This window comes from Myotis lucifugus, unplaced genomic scaffold (assembly GCF_000147115.1).
Source record: "Myotis lucifugus unplaced genomic scaffold, Myoluc2.0 scaffold_11, whole genome shotgun sequence".
Lineage (NCBI taxonomy): Eukaryota > Metazoa > Chordata > Mammalia > Chiroptera > Vespertilionidae > Myotis > Myotis lucifugus.
The window spans coordinates 15777962-15797773 of NW_005871059.1; the positions used below are offsets into that span (position 1 = coordinate 15777962).

General features: G+C 36.0%; 1 protein-coding gene across 3 annotated transcripts in view; it reads right to left on the reverse strand.

Moving 5' to 3' along the window:
• Positions 1-19812, reverse strand: part of AKAP7 (A-kinase anchoring protein 7) — a 94771-nt gene that overhangs the window by 63551 nt on the left and 11408 nt on the right. For all 3 annotated transcript variants that reach the window (XM_023750275.1, XM_023750272.1, XM_023750273.1), the window contains exons 3-5: positions 15971-16104; positions 7713-7846; positions 4649-4809 (exon numbers count right to left, since the gene is read on the reverse strand). In XM_023750275.1, the coding sequence (XP_023606043.1) occupies positions 4649-4809; positions 7713-7846; positions 15971-16104 (429 nt within the window). The remainder of the gene's footprint in view (positions 1-4648; positions 4810-7712; positions 7847-15970; positions 16105-19812) is intronic.

The following is a 19812-nucleotide window of genomic DNA, read 5'->3' on the forward strand; positions in this document are numbered from 1 at the left end:
TTTTAAAACTTCTGGAAAATTAAAAAGTTAAAAATTAAAGATGGAAAAAAAGAAATACGTTACATTTAAATAAGTGATATTATAAGCTCTGAATGCTTTCAAATGCACAATTTACCATAAGATTTATAAATATTAAACTAATAAACTACACTCAAATATTTTTAAATATAATTTAATTGATAGAGGAGCCTAGAAATGCCCAAAGATAACAGTAACCAAACAGATTCCTCACAAAGGGCAGAAACACAGAGCGTATTCTCTCCATCTTTTGGAAGAAAATGACAGTCAAAATAAGGGAAAGTATAATGTTCAAATGAATATCCTAAAACCTTTCATTTTCCTTTTAGGAGATAAGTGCACTTGGAATCTTTTATCATGCTAAACCAAGCAAACTTTTCTCATTAAAAAAATTGCAATGATGACTATATGCAGTAGGGTAAATTTTTAGCAATTTCTCACTGTGATATATTTCTTAGCAAAATTACGGTTCACTAAAAACAATGAATGAAATCACATATTCATTTCTATGCAAAAAGCCTTTCAGAGCAACTTCATCATTGTAAAATGTGGAGAAATGCCATATAAATGCATAATTTTCAATATCTCCTTAACTCTATGAGCTACTGTGTAATGCTAAGAGAAGATGATGCTTTGTTTCTTTTAACTTTATTTTTATTGTTGACACTATTACAGATATCTCCATTTCCCCACCCCCACTTTGCCCACCTTCACCCAGCCCCTGCCCTCCTTCCATGGAAAAACAGGATCAAAGATGAGCTTGGTCTCCTCCCACCAGCACCTACCAAAAATAAGTTATTAGCAGCATATCTGGATGCATAATTCAAGTATTGATGTAAAAGTTCATCAATTCAGATTCTATTAGTTCAAAATGTATGATAATTTTCTTCAATTTCATACATTAAAATTTCTAAGTTACTCATTATCCTGCAAATTTTCAGTAATGAGTTCAAATTCTAGTGTCTGAAATTCAGTCTTTTTTTCAAAGCAACTAGGTCATATTTTAAGAATTTGCTTCTTCTAACTTGGAAATTGTAAAACTCCATGAAAATCAGACAAATGAGACTACTCATGAATTATAATTTTCAACTATTCAAGTTAGTTTTACTTCTTAATATGTATTTAAACAAGTTATTTATCAATACTTTAATAATTAAATTTATTTTTTTTTTAGAAATTATTTTGCTTTTTAATTAAGTCAAACTAGCTCTGCCACCATTATTTTGAACAAATAAGATTTTAATATTCCTGTGTAGGCCTATACATATACATAGTTTATTACAAAGTTTTGTACTGTGGTCAAAATTTGGACTATATCATTTGAATAGTTTATAAAGTATGACACAAAAAACAAAATGACATTATTTTACTGATACTGTTGAACTAAAGCAATACTAAACCTGAGGTAGTTTTTGAAAAATAAATATAATGAAGTAAAATACTAACAAAAAGTCTGTGTATTGAACATTCTGACTACCTGAATACTGTACAAATGGAGGCTCCAAATAGACTTCAATGAAAAATTTACATATACATACTCAAATACTTTTATTTCTTTTTTTTAAAAATATATTTTATTGATTTTTTACAGAGGGGAAGGGAGAGGGATAGAGAATTAGAAACATCGATGAGTTAGAGAGAAACATCGATCAGCTGCCTCATGCACACCCCCTACTGGGAGTGTGCCCGCAACCAAGGTACATGCCCTTGACTGGAATCGAACCCGGGACCCTTCAGTCCGCAGGATGACGCTCTATCCACTGAGCCAAACCAGTTAGGGCAATACTTTTATTTCTTATAAAAATCCATAAAATCAACAGTACAAAGCAATAATCAAAAGCAACAGTACAATATATATATAGAAGATTAAAAACAAGTATAACAAACAGTGATTATATAAGTGTTGTCTTCCCTCTATTTCCCAATTTTGGATAATATTTTGTTTAAATTTATGGAAAAGTATATATATTTTTAAGCAGCAGGTTCTGGAATCAAAAAAGGAATTACAGGGACAGTGGCCTGTCCTAAAATGACAAACCAAAACTGTTGGGTTTATAGTCATACTAAGCCAAAGAGATTTCACATTCCTTAGCACACAATCGATTTTTTATCAATAATGGAAACTGCCTTTGTGAGAATATTTGTTAAGAATGGATGACATTCTCAATGTTGCAAGCACCCATTTAATTATTTAAAAGGTCAATAAATGAAAGACTAATTTAAAATGTTTCTTGAGTTCAGAGATATTTAAATTACAAAAGAAAAGGCCTACATCTAGCATTTTCTCCAGAGCAGTCAGGAAGAACAGATTGAGTTTGTTAACTGTGGGCATGGGTGTCCAAATGCTTTACCATCAAAACTGTGAGAGTCGGGGTGCTGAGCACACTATACAGTGTACAGATGATGTGTTGTAGAATTGTGCATCTGAAACCTGTATAATTTTGCTAACCAGTGTCACCCCAGTAAAAGTGGGGGGGGGACTGCTGGAGTTGCTTTCTCCTTGTCCAACTAATGATGTTAAGTCCTATTTGACTAATAAATATTATTTAATTGTTTGCATGTTTGTTTGTATATCCATAATAAAAGTGTAATATGCAAATCAACCAAAGGGCCGAACAGCAGAACGACCGTCTGGACGAAGCCAGGGCTGCAACTGCTGCGGCTGTGAGGGATTGAGGCAGCTGCAGGTGCTGGGGCTGCGAAGGCCTACTATTGCATGAATTTCGTGCATTGGGCCTCTAGTTACAGGTAGGTAGGTAGGTAGATAGGTAGGTAGGTAGATAGATAGAGATAGATGATAGATAGATAGAGCGATAGATAGAGCGATAGATCGATAGATAGATGATAGATAGATAGACAGACAGATATTGCTCCACAAAAGAAGAACTTAACCAACAACGAAAAGAAACCTGATCTGCACGTTCACCTCACCCCAAAAAGAGGTGCACCTTTGAATGGATAACTATAAAACTGCTTAAAGATAATATAATATTAAGTTTAAAAAAGTATGTCTCGAAAGATCACATACAACTTGACACATTTTTTATAAGATTAAGATCAACTAAAAATACATGTACTTTGGGAGAATACAAGGAAATAAACACCAATTTCAGGACAACGGTGAGCTTAAAAGAGAGAAGGCGAAGAGACGGATTAATGAAAAAACAATAAGGTTAGATTTCTACCAATGACAACATCATAGATTACTACATAGCTTTCATTTTGGGTTGGGGATTCCCAGGTGATTATGATATTAATTTAAGATAGATAGATAGATAGATAGATAGATAGATAGATAGATAGATGATAGATAGATGTGGGGAGCTGATATAGGGTTAAGCCTCGGACTGACCTGTGGGCAAAGTCACAAACAAGTCCCAGCTTAGAGGGCACATTCCTCTTAAGCTTAGAGGGCACATTCCTCTTAAGCATAATTAGACTTGACCTTATGACACTCCCTAGATCTTACTGGGGAAGCTAATGAACAAGTGAAACTCACAAGATCAGTGTAAACAAGTGAAACTCACAAGAACAAAAACAAGTGAAACTCACAAGAACAGTGAACAAGTGAAACTCACAAGAACAGTGTAAACAAGTGAAACTCACAAGAACTGTGTAACTATGGAAACCACTACCTTGTTTACCTCTCACTATAAAATAAAGGCTCAGCTTGCCTTGGGATCTCTCTCTGTGGCCTCAGCCAGGCACAGGGAAGATCCATGGAGACTAAGGAAAGCTAGAGAGTTCTGAACGCTGTCTCTGTGTAAAACATTCTTCGCCGACTCCGCCACACCTTTGGGAACCCCTGGACCCCTGGGGCTGGCCCTCAGCAGATAGATAGATAGATAGATAGATAGATAGATAGATGAAACTAGACTAAGCAAAGACCAATGGTGAGAGTGTGTTGTGAGCCAAGGATTATTGAACCTAAAATGAGATGACATAAAATGACTTGACATAATATGAAAGGAAATGAAAATGAAAATAAAAATGGTTTACCATTTGTATACTAACACACAACCTACGATCTCTGAATCAACTCAAAAGTCACTCATCCAGGTTGTGTAATTTTCTGCTTCTATTTCCCTAACAATTTTCAATTGTGCTGCACAAAGTAACATGTTCTCCAATGGATGTGAGACCTTGTACCATCACCAATAGACCTTCTGCTCAAGGAGTGGTATCTACACAGGAGAGAAAAAAGTAGCACAGAGGAAAATGCTGTTGAGTCATCTACTGACTCTCTGGATTAGGTCTGGCAGTCACCAAAAGCCTCTGAATAGGTAACTGGTGATTCTTATTCATTCATTCAATACTTATTAAATGCCGGCTACATGTCAGGTGTCATGCTGAGATCCTTCAGATTTAAGATAGGACACGCTTAACAAATACTTGAATCCAGCTCCAGAATCAACATATTCCTCAGGTCAAAGAATCAAGATGACTCTTCAGGCCTTTTAGTTAGCTTCGTGCCCACACAAGAAAATGGTGAAGAAGCTCACTTATCAAATAAGGTTAAATTGGCCTCCCAAAGTTAAAAGATGTCAAAGCTCTATTACCAGAATTGAGGGGGGGAAATTGCTTCTTCAACACATGACATTTCATATGAGTTTGTTGCTGCTTGTTTTACCTGCAATTTCCAAAAGTGGGTTCATATGATCTCCTTCTGCCAGCTTCACAAATCCAACCTGATTTCTAAACGTGTCAACCCCTTCAAAGGGCAAAATCAAGTGTTTTCCTTGAAGGATTTCTTCTATGAATGGTTTTAATTCCAAAAGAGCATCAATACCACTGGCAAGAGATAATATATTTTTCAGTAACATACTAAGTGATCAAATATACAAAACTAAACAAAAAACAAAGTAATCAGATTTAGAAAGATAAATTAATTTTGATGCTTGTACTAGTTGTTTTAAAGCACAAAATACCTTCAAAATCTAATCTATCTGATTAAAATAAAACTAAGGTTAATTTTTAAACAAAACCTATGGAAGAAGTGAATTAAGTCTTTACCTAATTAAAATTTGTATTATATTAAAGACATGAAAGGAAATATTATTTTATAGTCCACCAGGAATTTTTTAACATAGGAAATACTGCATGCTAATTTCAGAAAAGAATTACTGATAATATATTGCAAGAAACCTAATACCTTTGAGAGCTTACATTAGATTGTGTGGAAACTTCTAGATTCTTTTTTAAAGTACTAATATTCTTTGCAAGGCACTCTACTGAAACTTAATATACATTATCTCTTAAAATATAAGTCTCCATAATAAAACAATTTACTGTACTTGCATTTAACAAAAATGTAAGTTTATATTCACCAAATGCAACTACGCAAGTTTGTTACATCTGTTTCGCCTATGTCATTATAGGGTTATTTTATTTCAAGTCCTTGATTTTTCCTAATAAAAATAAATATTTACTATATTAGTGAATTAGACATTATTAAGCTTAGAATATTTTATAAATTAGGATCAATTATTTCCACCTTGAAGAGGATTTTGGTATAGGTACTTTATTATGAGAAAAAATTAAAATCTCACTAGAGGGCAGCAATTACTCAAAAAAGAAATAAGTACATTCTTACATTGTTGAAGAGGGCTTTAAAACATCCTTTTGGTGAATACTATTCATTTAAATTATCTTGATAAGTGATTTGTTCACCAATAACTATATGTTAAATGTATGCAACAAAATTTAGGTATTTTTCTAGGTCTTTTATATCTCTAAATTAGTTTTCATATAAACTTTTTAACTGTCATCTGTAGTTTCCATACTGAGACTCATTTCTGTCATAACATAATATACACTTAAAATAGCTCTGGAAATGTCAACATTTTCTCATTATACCTCCAAATCTACATCCTAAATCCAATCTTTCCAAACTGTATTTATGTTCATCCAAAAAGACAGAGTGTGCTATGAGTTAAAGCATTCAAAAACAGAACAGCCACTTCTGGCTCATCTATCATACATGGAGGGAATTCAAGATACACATTTTAAATATAACTATATATGAAAGCAAACCATGCTGAAGGTTAGGGCTTTTCAGAGACACTGAATTCCATATCCCATTTTTCTTTAAATAAATATAGATGATTTAAACTCAGTCCAAATTTTCAGTCCCTAGTTGCATAAATCAATAAATGTGTTCTAATGAGATATCATCAATCACAGAGTGAGAAGGAGTCATAGTATCTATGGTAAGTATCACTAACTTTCAAATTTTTTTAAATAACAACTTTTCAAGAGCAGCTTATGAAAAGACTTCTATATGGTAAAATTAGTAAAAAGTATACACATATAGAAAACAGAATTCTGGACCTGGAGTTCAGACCCAAAGATTGTATTTGAAGTTAAAACAGGACAGCTATTGTCCAAGGAAGAAGGAATCCTGCCATTGAACTTAAGACTGCAACATCAACTCTTCCCTGGGTCTCCAGCCTGCTAGCCTGTCCTATAGATTTTGGACTTGCCAGGGAGCTAATTATGTGAGCTAAATTTTAAAAATAAATTTAGATAAAGGTATACAGATTAGAGATAGAGATAGAGGTATATCAATATATCTAGATATCCATATAGATATACATCCTATTGGTTCTGTTTCTCTAGAGAATGCTGACTTATACACCACTCTAACACACACACAGGGCTTTTGTCTTGTGCCACATCTTTTGCTTCTTTTCTTATAAGAGTATCAGATTTTGTTTTTTTCCTTCTGACTGGCAAAGTGAACAGCTAAAGTGAGTAAAGTAAAATCTTCAAGTCCTCTCTGCCATTGCAGGGTGCTCAATATTTGCTCTTGGATAGATCAGGTTGGGGTAAATAAGAAGACTGATCTCTAAAGACATGAGGTTCTACTGTCTAAAAGATATAACTACAAGAATCATAGTGTAGCTGTATATTTTCAGTTACTAATTTATTGTTTTCTCCCTTTACTTTCCCTTTACCCCACTCCCTTCCCATTCAAGCTCTGTTCTTCATTCCCTCAGGAGACTCTATGTCAGGGTAGAAAAAAGAAGTAACCCTTCACCCATCCTGGCATTGGTTTTCACAGAGCTTAAGCCTGAGCTTATTCCAGAGGGCATACAGGAGGTAACAGGAAAGGGAAGAGCAAGGCTACTCCACTCCAGAGTGGAAAGCAACAGTCAGTGACTTATTCTCAGCCTCATGGCACAACTCTGGAATTGGGGGTGGGGGAAGCACTTGTACACTGACCAAGCAGGATGACAGCTCTAACAGATAACAATATTGAGTGCCTACTAGGTGTCAGGTCCTATACTAAGAACTCTTACATGTATTGGAACTATTATTTTCTCCATTTACTTAAAAAGTAAATTTCTTTTTCCAAAATCAGACATCTTTAAAGAGGTGTTTGTGCCATAGTGTGTTCCAGAGTCTTTATCTAGAATCCTAACCTAAATGGTCAGACTCCAGAGGGCTTATATAATTAACATGGGCAAAAAACTGCATTGTCAAGGGCTACCACTAGATAACAAAAACAGAGTTTTAAAGTCTACATTAGACTTTAAAGAATATTTACACAGCTAATTCGGTACATTGACTACTGGTTGGAATAAATTAAAGAATACTTCTTTAGAATGTAAATGCCTTTTGGGTTCTGCTATGTTTATTCATACTAAAGTAATAATTCTATAAACAATCTTCAAGAAAGACATATTACTCACATGTTTACTTCATCGTCATTTAACTTCATCACCAACAGGGTAATATGAAAGGAACCATCACCGGTCATTGCCTTGGCCAGGCGCTTATCTTGTTGTATTACTGCATTCTGCAGGATCTTAATTCCTTTTGTAACCTAATCCACATACAGACACATAGAATAGAGATCAGGTAAGCAAAATTTCCTTATGGCAAAGTGTAAATCAAGAAGAAACATAAGCAACCACCAAAATTAGAAACGTCAAGATTCTTCAACCAAACAAAACTGAATTGTCTACTGAATTTGAATTCTCAAATATCCTAATAGGTGATTTGGAAAGCTTAATAGTATGCATAAGTTTGTCAAATCATGCAATGCTTATCCATCTTAAGAACATTGAGCCTAACACCGTTATTTTACAAATCGGGTCACTAAGTTGAGCAGCAAATCTTTCAATGGCCATGCATCTCTTCAGAAACTTCTCCTTGAATATACAGTATGGTTTACTATAATTAGGATCTTTCCTTTTAAAAATTTTATTTTTGCACAGAATGATCAAGCCATCATACAACAGTCCATTTCTGTTGGAAGTCATATTTATTAATCCCCTAGTGCCATGGTCGGCAAATTGTGGCTCACAAGCCACATGCGGCTCTTTGGCCCCTTCAGTGTGGCTCTTCCACAAAATACCACATGCGGGCGCGCACATACAGTGCGATTGAAACTTCGTGGCCCATGCGCAGAAGTTGGTATTTTGTGGAAGAGCCGGTATTTTGTGGAAGAGCCACACTGAAGGGGCCAAAGAGCCTCATGTGGCTAGCAAGCCGCGGTTTGCTGAGCCGCAGTTTGCCGGCCACTGCCCTAGTGAATGTGTCTAAGAACCCATTCTTCATGGCTTTAAGATTTTTAAAACAGCAACAATTTCAATAGGGATGACTAGTGTCATTTTTCCAGACATGTGAGGAGGGAGAGTGGCAAAGATGTCCAAACACGTATATTAGAAAAGCCCTTACAATTCGCATCCAGACAAAACCCCAGGTCCTTTACCAGCCTTCCCCTCTCACTACCTACCCTCCTCCTTTCCAGTTAGACCCAACTCTAGTCAACTTCTAAATGTGAGTGTACTGGAAAACAGTTCACATAGAAAACGGCAAACTGAGCCCGGCCCTGACAAAAGAGAGCACACAGAAGCCCTGAGGCAGCAGAAGTAGTCAGAGAGAAAAGGCAAAGGGAGAGAAGGGCTGGCAACAGGAGAAGAGTCAGGAAAAAGGCAGCAGAGATAAGAAAGCACTGAATCAGGAGCACAGCAGACTGTCCTTGATACCAGACTAGCTGTTTTATCCTGAACAATGCTCCCATTATCTGAGGAACGTGACTGGGCAAATCCTGGGATGTGTCCTGGGATGTGACTGCTGGGGAATCTTTACAATAAATGCACGCCACCCAAAAGAATCTCAGCGTTTCTCTATTCCTTGCAATCTGGAGGACCGAAACACAGGAAACAGTGCTTCCCTGGTAGGAATTTACACAGTAACACCTAACATGATATTTTTCTACGCAAGATGTCACTTGTGTGACACCCAGTAAAAGAATATTGAAGGCCTGTTAATAACATAATGTAACCGTACACAAAGATCTTATAGAGCCACAGTTTCCTCCACACGACACGGATACAACTAAATTATAAACTCCTCCAGGGCAATACCTATTTCTTCTGCCCCACTACCTTACCACAGTGCCTGGTAATAATAACAAAAACAACATTTAACCAATGAAACCAGTCACTAACCTGTACTGTGTGGCCACTAGGTTCTAATCTAGGCAGTATAGTAAGCTCTTTACACATAGTTCACTGAAGCCTCTCTACAATCCTATGAGGCACACATTGGTATCATTTCTACTAAAAGAATTAGAACCACAGAAGTTTTTTTTTAAATCCCTTTACAATCATATACTCAAGACAGCACAGGAACTTGAGAAAATGGTAAATTGCAGTGCGTGGGAAAAGATGAGGGAGGCACCTGCAGGAAAGACCGGAAAGGGTGTGGAGGAGGAGATGGAGCTGAGAGCAATGGAGTAAGAGTTTTCAAGAAGGCAAGGAGAGGGTCAGAGATGTGGGTACTGACTTAAGAAATGAAACCTTGAGGGGAAAAAGACTTTTAAAGGAAGGTTTTGGGAAATCTTACTGGATACTGTGTAATGGAACAACACACTATCCCTCTCAAAACAAAGCCTTTAGTGTACGTTTATATTAAATTTGAATTTTGAGAGTTCTTCCCCGGTGCAATGAAGTGCTGAAATTGGCTTTTGGAAATAATGAAGCAGCTCAAGAAGGTCCAAGTTCATATGGAAGGGGCCTAAATAGGTGCTCAACAATGTCAGACCTCAAAACAATATCATTACATCTTCTAATTTTAGCTGATACAATTGGTAATTCTGGCTTAACTGATAACAAAAAGGTGATTTAGGATGAGAACTTTGCTATGTAACACAGAGAGATGTAAGTGATGGGTGCTGGACATGGCTCAAAAGTCCTGGATTTTAACCGCAGGCCTGCCACAGGTGTAACCCCATACAAGTCACCTAGTGTCACTAAGTCTTGGTTTCTCCCCTGGCAAAATAGGAATAATAAAATGTGTATTGGCAAACTTATAAAGTATGTTAAAGATCACAGTAGATAAGCTACATAGTAGATGAACTACTTTGTAAACTCTGTAACACTTGCCTAACAGAAGGTTTGCAACATTGCAATGTTATTCAAATCAGTGGTTCTCTTCCTTAGGCAATTTTGCCTCCCAGGGGACATTTGGCAATGCCTGGCCACATTTTGACTGTCACAACTGAAGTTTTGCTACCTGCATCCAGTGAGTACAGTATTTGTATTTTCTTAGTCTTAAAAACTTAGTTTTCATTCTAAGCTCAAATACTAATTATACATAAATTCAGGACAATACTCAAATTCCATTCATTTGTATATTCTACATTTTAGTGCAATACCGTACATGGTAAAATAGTTTTAGACCATTCATATCTTTGAATAATCCAGTAGCTTGTAAAGTCACTAATTAAAAACTGTAAAACACTTTGAAGACTATTTCTCCGAAGTCACACAGAACTTACAATGCAGGATTAACATCAAACCTATGAAAATTCTAAAGTTAATCTAATCAAGTTACATATGTCTGATTATTCTTTGATGGGACAGATTAATTTATATATTCCTTGATATCATCTTAACAGTTTTTAAAATACGTTCTATTCCTAATTACATTCTTAAAAGATAAAAAGGAAAAACATTTCAAGACTCTGACGTCTTGTCTATATGCTATTAAAACAAGTACTAATGTCATTAAAGACCAAAGGGAATTAATTTTTATACTCACTGTTTAAAATTCATAAAGTCATTAAAGCTTATCTTTTACCATAACCTGCAGCCATTGGCAATACTGCACAATGCACATATTAATGATGTAGTACTACAGAGTCATATTTAAATGTGACATTGAAAGAAACCTTTTAAAATAAACAGCTTTTTAAAATTCTTTTTTCTTTTAATATATTTTTATTGATTTCAGGGAGAAAGGGAGAGGGAGAGAGAGATAGAAACATCAATGATGAGAGAGAAGCATTGACTGGCTGCCTTCTGCACGCCCCCTACTGGGGATCGAGCCCGAAACCCGGGCATGTGCCCTTGACTGGAATCAAACCTGGGACCCTTCAGTCGGCAGGCTGACGCTCTATCCACTGAGCCAAACCAGCCAGCGCTAAATTCTTAAATATTTCACTCACTGAGTAATTTCTGGTTGTTTAGAGGATAAATCAGACACCCATCTGCTAAACCTCACCGCTAAGCCATATTGCATTGAAAGCAACCCAATGAGGAAATTAATTTTTATATCTTTTAAGCTTTCTAATTGAATCAAAGTCTATTATGAGTTCAAAGAAAAGGCCTTAAAGTTAGTGTGCAAGAGGGCGTGTGCGCATGTTACATTGCTACCTAGCTTTTCTTCAAAGCTAAATACTCTCATTTTTCTTGCTTGTCTACAACCATGAAAAACAACTCAAAAAGTTGATGATTTAGTAATAACTGAAGTAAAACTAAGAAATTATCCTCAAATAGGAGAATTTTTAATATCTATCAAGTGCTTCACATACATGATCATATCAAATACTTTCGCAATTACATTTCCCAGAAACTGAATGGGCAAATCTACTTGCATATTCTCCTGACCAAAATGATGAAATACAGAATTAAATGTAACAAATGCCTTTTTAAGCCTCTAAAAAAATCATACTTTTCTACTAGTATAGAAAAACTGTCTTACAAAGAAATTAATACACTCCTAATTTCAATCAACTTCTGATTGTTCCCTTACATTTTCAATGCTGATTTACCTTAAATTATTACTTCTCATAAGAGAGCATATAAAATCTAGTCAGTTAAGAATCATTGAAGATTTATTATAGCTCCATTAAATTTTTCTCTTTTTTATTTTTATATTTTAGCTAAGTAATTGCCGGTAATGGAGAAATACATATTTTCATATACTTAAAATTAGGATATTTTGTTGCAGTCATTCTAATTCATTTTCCAATTCCATTATTTAAAAATATGAAATCATTATTTTCCACTAATAAAGAAATCAAAACATCTAAGAACATGTTTAAAAATCAAAGATCCATGTAAGTCTGAAAACTTTTTTCTCTAAAACTAGATGCCAACAAGAGGAGGCCAAAAGTAGAGCAACTCATTGTGAATGTGCTAGCTTCCCAAAGCTTGTTTGCAGGTCACTTAATTGAAATTTGGAGTACAATCTCCCATTGAAACAATGTTATAAATGCTGCTCCTTTTCCCAGGCCTTCCCACAAAAGCTCATAAGTAGTTTAAAAAGAAAATTAACATTAGATACTTGAAAACAAACAAAAAAGGTGCTCATACAAAAAATAGAAAATGTACCTCCTAAAGTCCCATTCTTACCTCTAAACCCCATATTTAATATGTAAGCTTTCTGTTGCCTACCAATAAGTCTCTTGAGAGACTTATTACATTATTAAAATATTTGGTTTTGAGGTCACTTGCAATCTGTATTCCCCACTATTACAAGTTTCCCTAGCCCCTCAAAGACAAACAACTACTGTTGAGCCTATATTATAAAATCGACATTTATAACACTGTATTTATTATTTGTAATGTTCTGGTTGTAACTTAGTATGCCAGAAACACATCTTTTGCCCCTGAAATGACATTATTTTGTGTTTGCTCTAGGCCAAGCACTGTTGTAGGTACTGGGAATGGGCTGAAAAACTCTGTAAGAAGACTAACAAGTGTCAAATTGCAAGGATGACAAATGACAAAAGGAAAGACTTTCAAGTCTTTCGGGGGAAGGGGCAGATTGACCTCGTCAGGGTGGTCACAGTGGAGAGGCTTGAGCTGAGATTTTGGCTTTAACAAACCCAGAGAGGAAAGAAAACTCCCCACCAGAGAAGGGCAGAGGGACCCCGGTAAGTTCACAGAAGGTCAGAGGGGGCTCCAGCAGAAGGAAGGAGGGCTGAAGTGGAGGTCAGACTATGCAGAATCTTATAGACTGTGGTAAAGACTTTGTCTTTATCCTAAGGTCACTGGGAAAATACTGAAATGTATAGACAGGGAGGTAATATGTCCAGATTTGGGTTTATAAAATAATAATAGTCAATTCCATTTTATACCCGAAGAAACTGAAACTACGGAAATTCAGTAACCTGCCTACATCCACAGTAGAGTTTGTGACCCAGCTGGTATTTGAACAAGGTCTGTCAGACTCCAAAGCTTGGACTCTTGTCATTTTCTATACAACATCCCAGAGGTTGAGAAGCAGAAACAAAGGCTGCTCAGTGAAAACTAAGGTTTGCATACAGTTCTCTCATCCCCTTTCCTCCCGTCACCTGAACTAAGAGGTGAAGGAAAGACTTTCTCTACCAGCTTTCTTCTCAGTTCCCTTCCCCATCCACCTTTCCCCACCATATCACCCCACCAATCTTGACTGGAAGAGGTGAGAAACCAGAATTAGTAGGGTTGGGGTCAGGATCAGGGTTAGGATTAGGGTTAGGGGGAAGGCATGAGTGAAGGATGATACAGAACTGCTATTCAGACCACCATGAAAGCCAAGAGTAGAGGGGTGGAGAAAGATAAAATGAAGGGCCTAATGAAAGTAATGTATGAAGTTTTCAACAATTTTTATACTAATTGACTCTGCAGTGGAACACTCTCTAACCAACAAATCAAAATAAGGAACTGAAGTCTCTCCCAATCATAAATCACAGGTCCTTGGGAAGACCCTTCTATTTCACAATCAGTTTCTTAAGGACCTGGCTTGGGTCTGACTGCTCCGTTAGCAGCAACACCTTTGACGTCCTACTCTCCTCTAATCCCCATATGTACACATGATCCTTTATTTCAAAGAAAACCTTTCCAAATAACTCACAGTATTTTATTTTTAAAAATATTTTTTATTGATTTCAGAGAAGAAGGAAGAGGGAGAGAGATACAGAAAATCAGTGATGAGAGAGAATCATGGATGGGCTCCTCCTACATGCCCCCACTCAGTATCAAACCCACAACACAGGCATGTGCCCCGACTCCTGTGTTCATAAGTCAGTGCTCAACCACCCAGCCACACCAGCCAGGCAGCATTTTAAAATCTATAATAATAAAGGCATAATATGCTAATTAGACCAGATGTCCTTCCAGACAACCTTCTGGATGAAGCCGGGGCTGCGAGGGAAGCCTGGATCCCGGGTGCCTGCCGGCGGCCAAAGGAAAGCCAGGGGTCCCGGGTGCCAGAGGGAAGCCGGTGCCGGCAGCCAGGGGAAGGAAGGCCTACTCTTGCACGGATTTCATGCATCGGGCCTCTAGTAATATATAACTGTTGGTTACATTAAACTAAACACTTTTAAGAACTATTTTACTATTAACCCCCCAGTATGTACCAGTGAAATCAGAATATGATTCTACGATCTTGTACTGTTAGGAATACAATTTATCTTTTCATTTGTCTTCTTTCCCTGGCTAAAGCTTATCTAAAAGACTAGATATTTCCTAGAATGTCCCAAGAGAATTTTTTTCTTATGATATTTATTTCTTTGATCTCAATTTTGTTTATTTTTAAAGATTCATTAGCATTCCCTAGAAACATTTTAGTTAAGTAAGGGGAGAAGCAACCTGAAAGTGCCCAGTAAAAAGAGATTAAAACCCACAATCAAAGAGAAATTCAGTTCTGGCTCTTAAATTGGGTCAGTATGTAAATGCAGTCAGTCTTCCAAGTCAGGCGTTGTTTTGTAAGGCATTTCAATTCCTACATCACTGCTCTAGCAGTTGTACTTTTTTTTAACTTAAAATATTTATTGTTGACAGTATTACATAGGTCCTCTTTTCCCCCCATAATCTCTTTAGCCCACTACTCTAGCAGTTTTAATTAGATACTGTAGTTTGCTTTCTCAGCCACATATAGAGGGGTTTCTTAATGTGGGCTAATTAGCTGATCTGATTTCCTATTATTCATACCACATTAATTTTTCAGATTTTTAATAGATTTCTACCAAGTCTGTCATGTAATATTAAGTTGATATGACAGTGAGTAATTTTTAAAGAAATTATGCTGCAGCCCTGGCTGGTTTGGCTCAGTGGATAGAGTGTCGGCCTGGGGACTGAGGAGTCCCAGGTTCAATTCCGATCAGGGGCGTGTGCCTTGGTTGCGGGCACATCCCCAGTAGCGGGTGTGTGGGAGGCGACTGATTGATGCTTCTCTCTCATCGATGTTTCTGACTCTCTATCCCTCGCCCTTCCTCTCTGTAAAAAAATCAATAAAACATATTTTTAAAAAAAGAAATTATGCTGCAATCATCATTACCATATACAGGACTAAGCAGCAAGAAAGCCCAGTTTACTTTCCTAGCAAAGATTTCAGAATTCCTCTCTTTCTACCTGGTCACTGCTCTCAGCTCCTGAAAGTTTCCTCTGTTGTGGTGAACAAATGCTTAGAAAGGACCATGACATGCCATCTGGCAATACTTTCTCAAGTGGCTTTTGCAAAATTGTTTAAATGTGATGGTTGAAATAATATTTTTCAAAATTATTTTTTAAATACATTCCATTTAAATACAAATATTCCCTATAAGCCCCAGCTAACATGCCACCAAAGACTCCTAAAAACTGAGAGAAAATGGACTTACAAGTAAGTATTTAGTGTACTGTAAGTATAATTTAGAACTTTATAGTAAAAATAGTTTGTAAAAATATAGCACCTCTTTGTTGGTGATTGGAATGGATAGGAAATAGTTTGGTTGATAGTCTTTGTACTTTTTTTTCTTCTTCTTTATTTGATCTTTATATTCATTTTCTTCACTTCTTTCCAAATTTACTTGAGGTACATCAGTGACTAGAAGATAAAAATCAAACAATAATATACCTAATGTATTAAAACAAAGTTAATATAGGAAACAAAAACTATATAAGTACCAATCATTCACAACGGTCATTTTCAAATCTAAAGCAGGAGCTGGCAAACTCTCCCACAAAGGACCTCAGAGTAAGTATTTTAGACTTTGCATATCATATAGTCTCAGTCAAAACTACCCAAGTCTGTTGTAGACAAAACACAGATGAATAGGTATAGCTGTGTTCCAGTAAAACTTTCACAAACCAGCCAGCCAGTGGGTCACAGTGTACTAACCTCTGATCTAACACATGACCAACCACCATTCTCACCTCTGTGCCACAAAATTCATGACCCTAGGAAACATTATTTTTTCATCAATCCTGTGTGACTCAATATGTGTGACTACTTGTAGCAGTGCCACTCAAAGTTTAGTTTGCAGCCAATGTCACACTACAAGCTATTTGTTGTAAAAATTAAGAGACTACTTTGGAAACACTCATAGCACTTAGGCAAAGGAATTTTGTCTGTTGAATTTTGGTTTCTGTTCTGTTGGTCATTTTTAAAACATTTTTCTAATAATTCATTTTTATTGCCTTTTACAAAAGTATCAGTGGGCAACAAATAGGAATTACAAACAAAACAAAACTGGTCCTTGACTGTAGATCATTTCAGAAGCACTTAAAGCACTTCTTTTTAAAGTCATATTCAAAAGACTCATTTATAACATTCAGCAATTCTAATTATGAAGCTATGCCCCCAGAAATAATCACCAAATCAGTGTGAAATTGTCTCTCCTTTTTTAGAGATTTTGCCTGGGGCTTCTATATGTATGCAAAACTACCATTAATTGAGTTTTCAGGCTGTGTCTTCCTGAACAGTAGCTTACTGTTCAAACTGGAGTGTCTCATAGAGACTTTGTAAAAATACTAATATATTTTCTAAGGTATGCTTTTGGAAAGGAGTGGGAGGGAAGAACCACCTAATTACATTTAATCTCACAGGTTGGTTTCATCTTTGGATCAATTCTAATCGACCACAGTGACCACCTGCACCCAATGTCTTGAGAAAGACTGGCAAAAGTCTGAGCTAAACCAATAGCATAATTCCCACGTGTCTATACAACCCGGATCTTACTAAGCCTCTCATTTCACATATGATGAAACAATAGCAGAAAATCCTTTAAAAACTGCTCAGTATCACAAAGTTGAGTCTGGTATCTAGACCTCAAGTCTCCTAGAATACTTTCTATTGGATCAAACTACTTCTCCATTGCAGTTCTGCCTAAGTAGTTACTATTACACACAAAACTCGTCTTCCAACAAGCATCTTCCTATCAAGTCACTTCAATTCTTTATCTGATAACCAGAAAGTCTGGCCTGTCCTTGGAGATATAGCTGATTCTAGGTCTGGGGCACAAAATGGATCAGAGCAGCCTGGAAATCAAAGACTCCTGGACCATGTCAGAAGTCTCTGGAGCATATTTGAAAGTTGCCGACATTGGCCAAAGATTAAACAAATTGAGCATCAAATAGAATAATAACTTCAATGATGTTATTTAAACATCAAATAAGTTTAAAACCATCAGTTCAAGATAATAAACAAAAGAAAAATTAAAACCAAAAACTTACAGGTCACCTTTGGAGGAGTCTAAAGAACTGTTATTCTAAAAATCTGATGATAAAGGGGAAAAATAAATCACACATTTATCCAGTCTCTCTTTATGACCAAAGAGTTATAAAAGAAGTAAGTTAATTAAGGTAAAGTCCTTCTTTATAGAAATTTTCAGCTCATAAATGCAAAACAATAGAGTTAAAATATCACCATTTTGAAATACATAATAGAGCAATGGGATCAACCCAAAGTTCATCAATGAACAATCCATTAGATAGAAAGCTGATGGAAACTCTCATAATGGATACATCAGATGACAAGATAGAAAGCCACTGATCAATTCTAGCATCACAAAAAGGCAAGACAACCAAGCATTATGTGTCTCCTGATGTCACACAATAGTAAAATCAAAACATTTTTTGCAGCATTTTTATTCCAAAACTTGAAAAAGCCTCCTAATATAACTACTAGTTAACTGTAAATATAAAGGACAGAGAAAGATGTTAAATGACCATAATAGGGTACTTCTACACAACCTGACTTCTTCGCCAATAAACACACACACTCACACATGCACACACTCACGCACACACACACAAAGACCTATAGATGAAAAGAGATAAAAGAGATGTGTCAATCAAATATAATCATAGACTTTGGTTCCTAATTCAAACCAGTTTTTAAAAAATTATGTCAAAAAAAGTGAATGCTGACATTTGATGACTTAAGGAATTACTATTATTTGTTAGTATGGAAAGGATGCTTTGGGTAGTTTTTAAAAAGGAATATCTTTTAAGATGCACACTACCGCCCTGGCTGGTTGGGCTCACTGGATAGAGCGTCAGCCTGGGGACTGGAGGGTCCCGGGTTCGATTCTGGCCAAGGGCATGTACCTTGGTTGCGGGCACATCCCCAGTGGGGGGTGTGCAGGAGGCAGCTGATCGATGCTTCTCTCTCATCAATGTTTCTAACTCTCTATCCCTCTCCCTTCCTCTCTGTAAAAAATCAATAAAATATATTTTTAAAAAAAGATGCACACTACAGTTTTTACAGATAAAAATTATACATCTGCAATTTATTTCAAAATAACCCAGTGAGAAAGAAGTAGTGAACATCAGACTTATTATAATATTCTACTTTTGACTATACTTAAAAGTACACACACACACCAGAGGCAGGGGAGGGACAGATAATCTCCATCTAGGGTTAGTTATAGAATTCTGTGATCTGTGATAAAGGTACTGTTAACAGCTGTACCAATTAGGACATTTGGTGGTGAAGTTAAATAAAGATGTGTGTCCAAACTAAAATTAACATAGTAGAAAGAGGATCCTAAACCTATAGTCTAGTTTTTATTTTTTTAAATTCCAAGTATAAACCTACTCAGGGTTATGAAATCATCTTAGGAAATAATAAAAAGGCACTTTTTAAAAACTGAAATGGAATGAAAAGTAATGGAATAGAATTACTATAGGACAGTACATTGCTTGTGGGAAGTTTAAGTATTACTTCATGAAATGTGAGCTTTTTGCGTGCACATGTGTATTGGGTAGAAATGTAAAATATATTTCTTATTATGAACATAAGACACAGAAACATTTTTGCTATATTTTACTCAATATGAACAATACTAAGAAGGGAAATAGACCTAATAACATCGCATTTGAAAGGGCACTGAAGCTTTCAGCATTGTAAATTGTTTTATACCTTATCTATTTAAAACTAAACTGTCCTGCTCTCTATAGCAACAATCTTTGCATTTCAAGCATTCCATAAGACCAGTTTGCAGACATACGGAGAAGAAAAACCATAATCTCTGAAGGTAATACTCTTTTTTTTATCTGAAGGTAATACTCTTAGTTGTAATGTATCACAACTCTAACAATTCTGGCATCATGAGAATGACATAGCATAAAAACCCCAATTCTCGGTAAAAATAAGTACAATGTTTCTCTAAATTCCCTTAGTTTTCTATAATCTTACCAATAACTATTTAACTTTCATTTGAACTGGATTAGCTAAAATTTTCTTTTGTTAGGTATCACAGCCAGGGCAAAATTTGAAATTATCTGATGACAGCTGGGTAAAAGAGGAAAT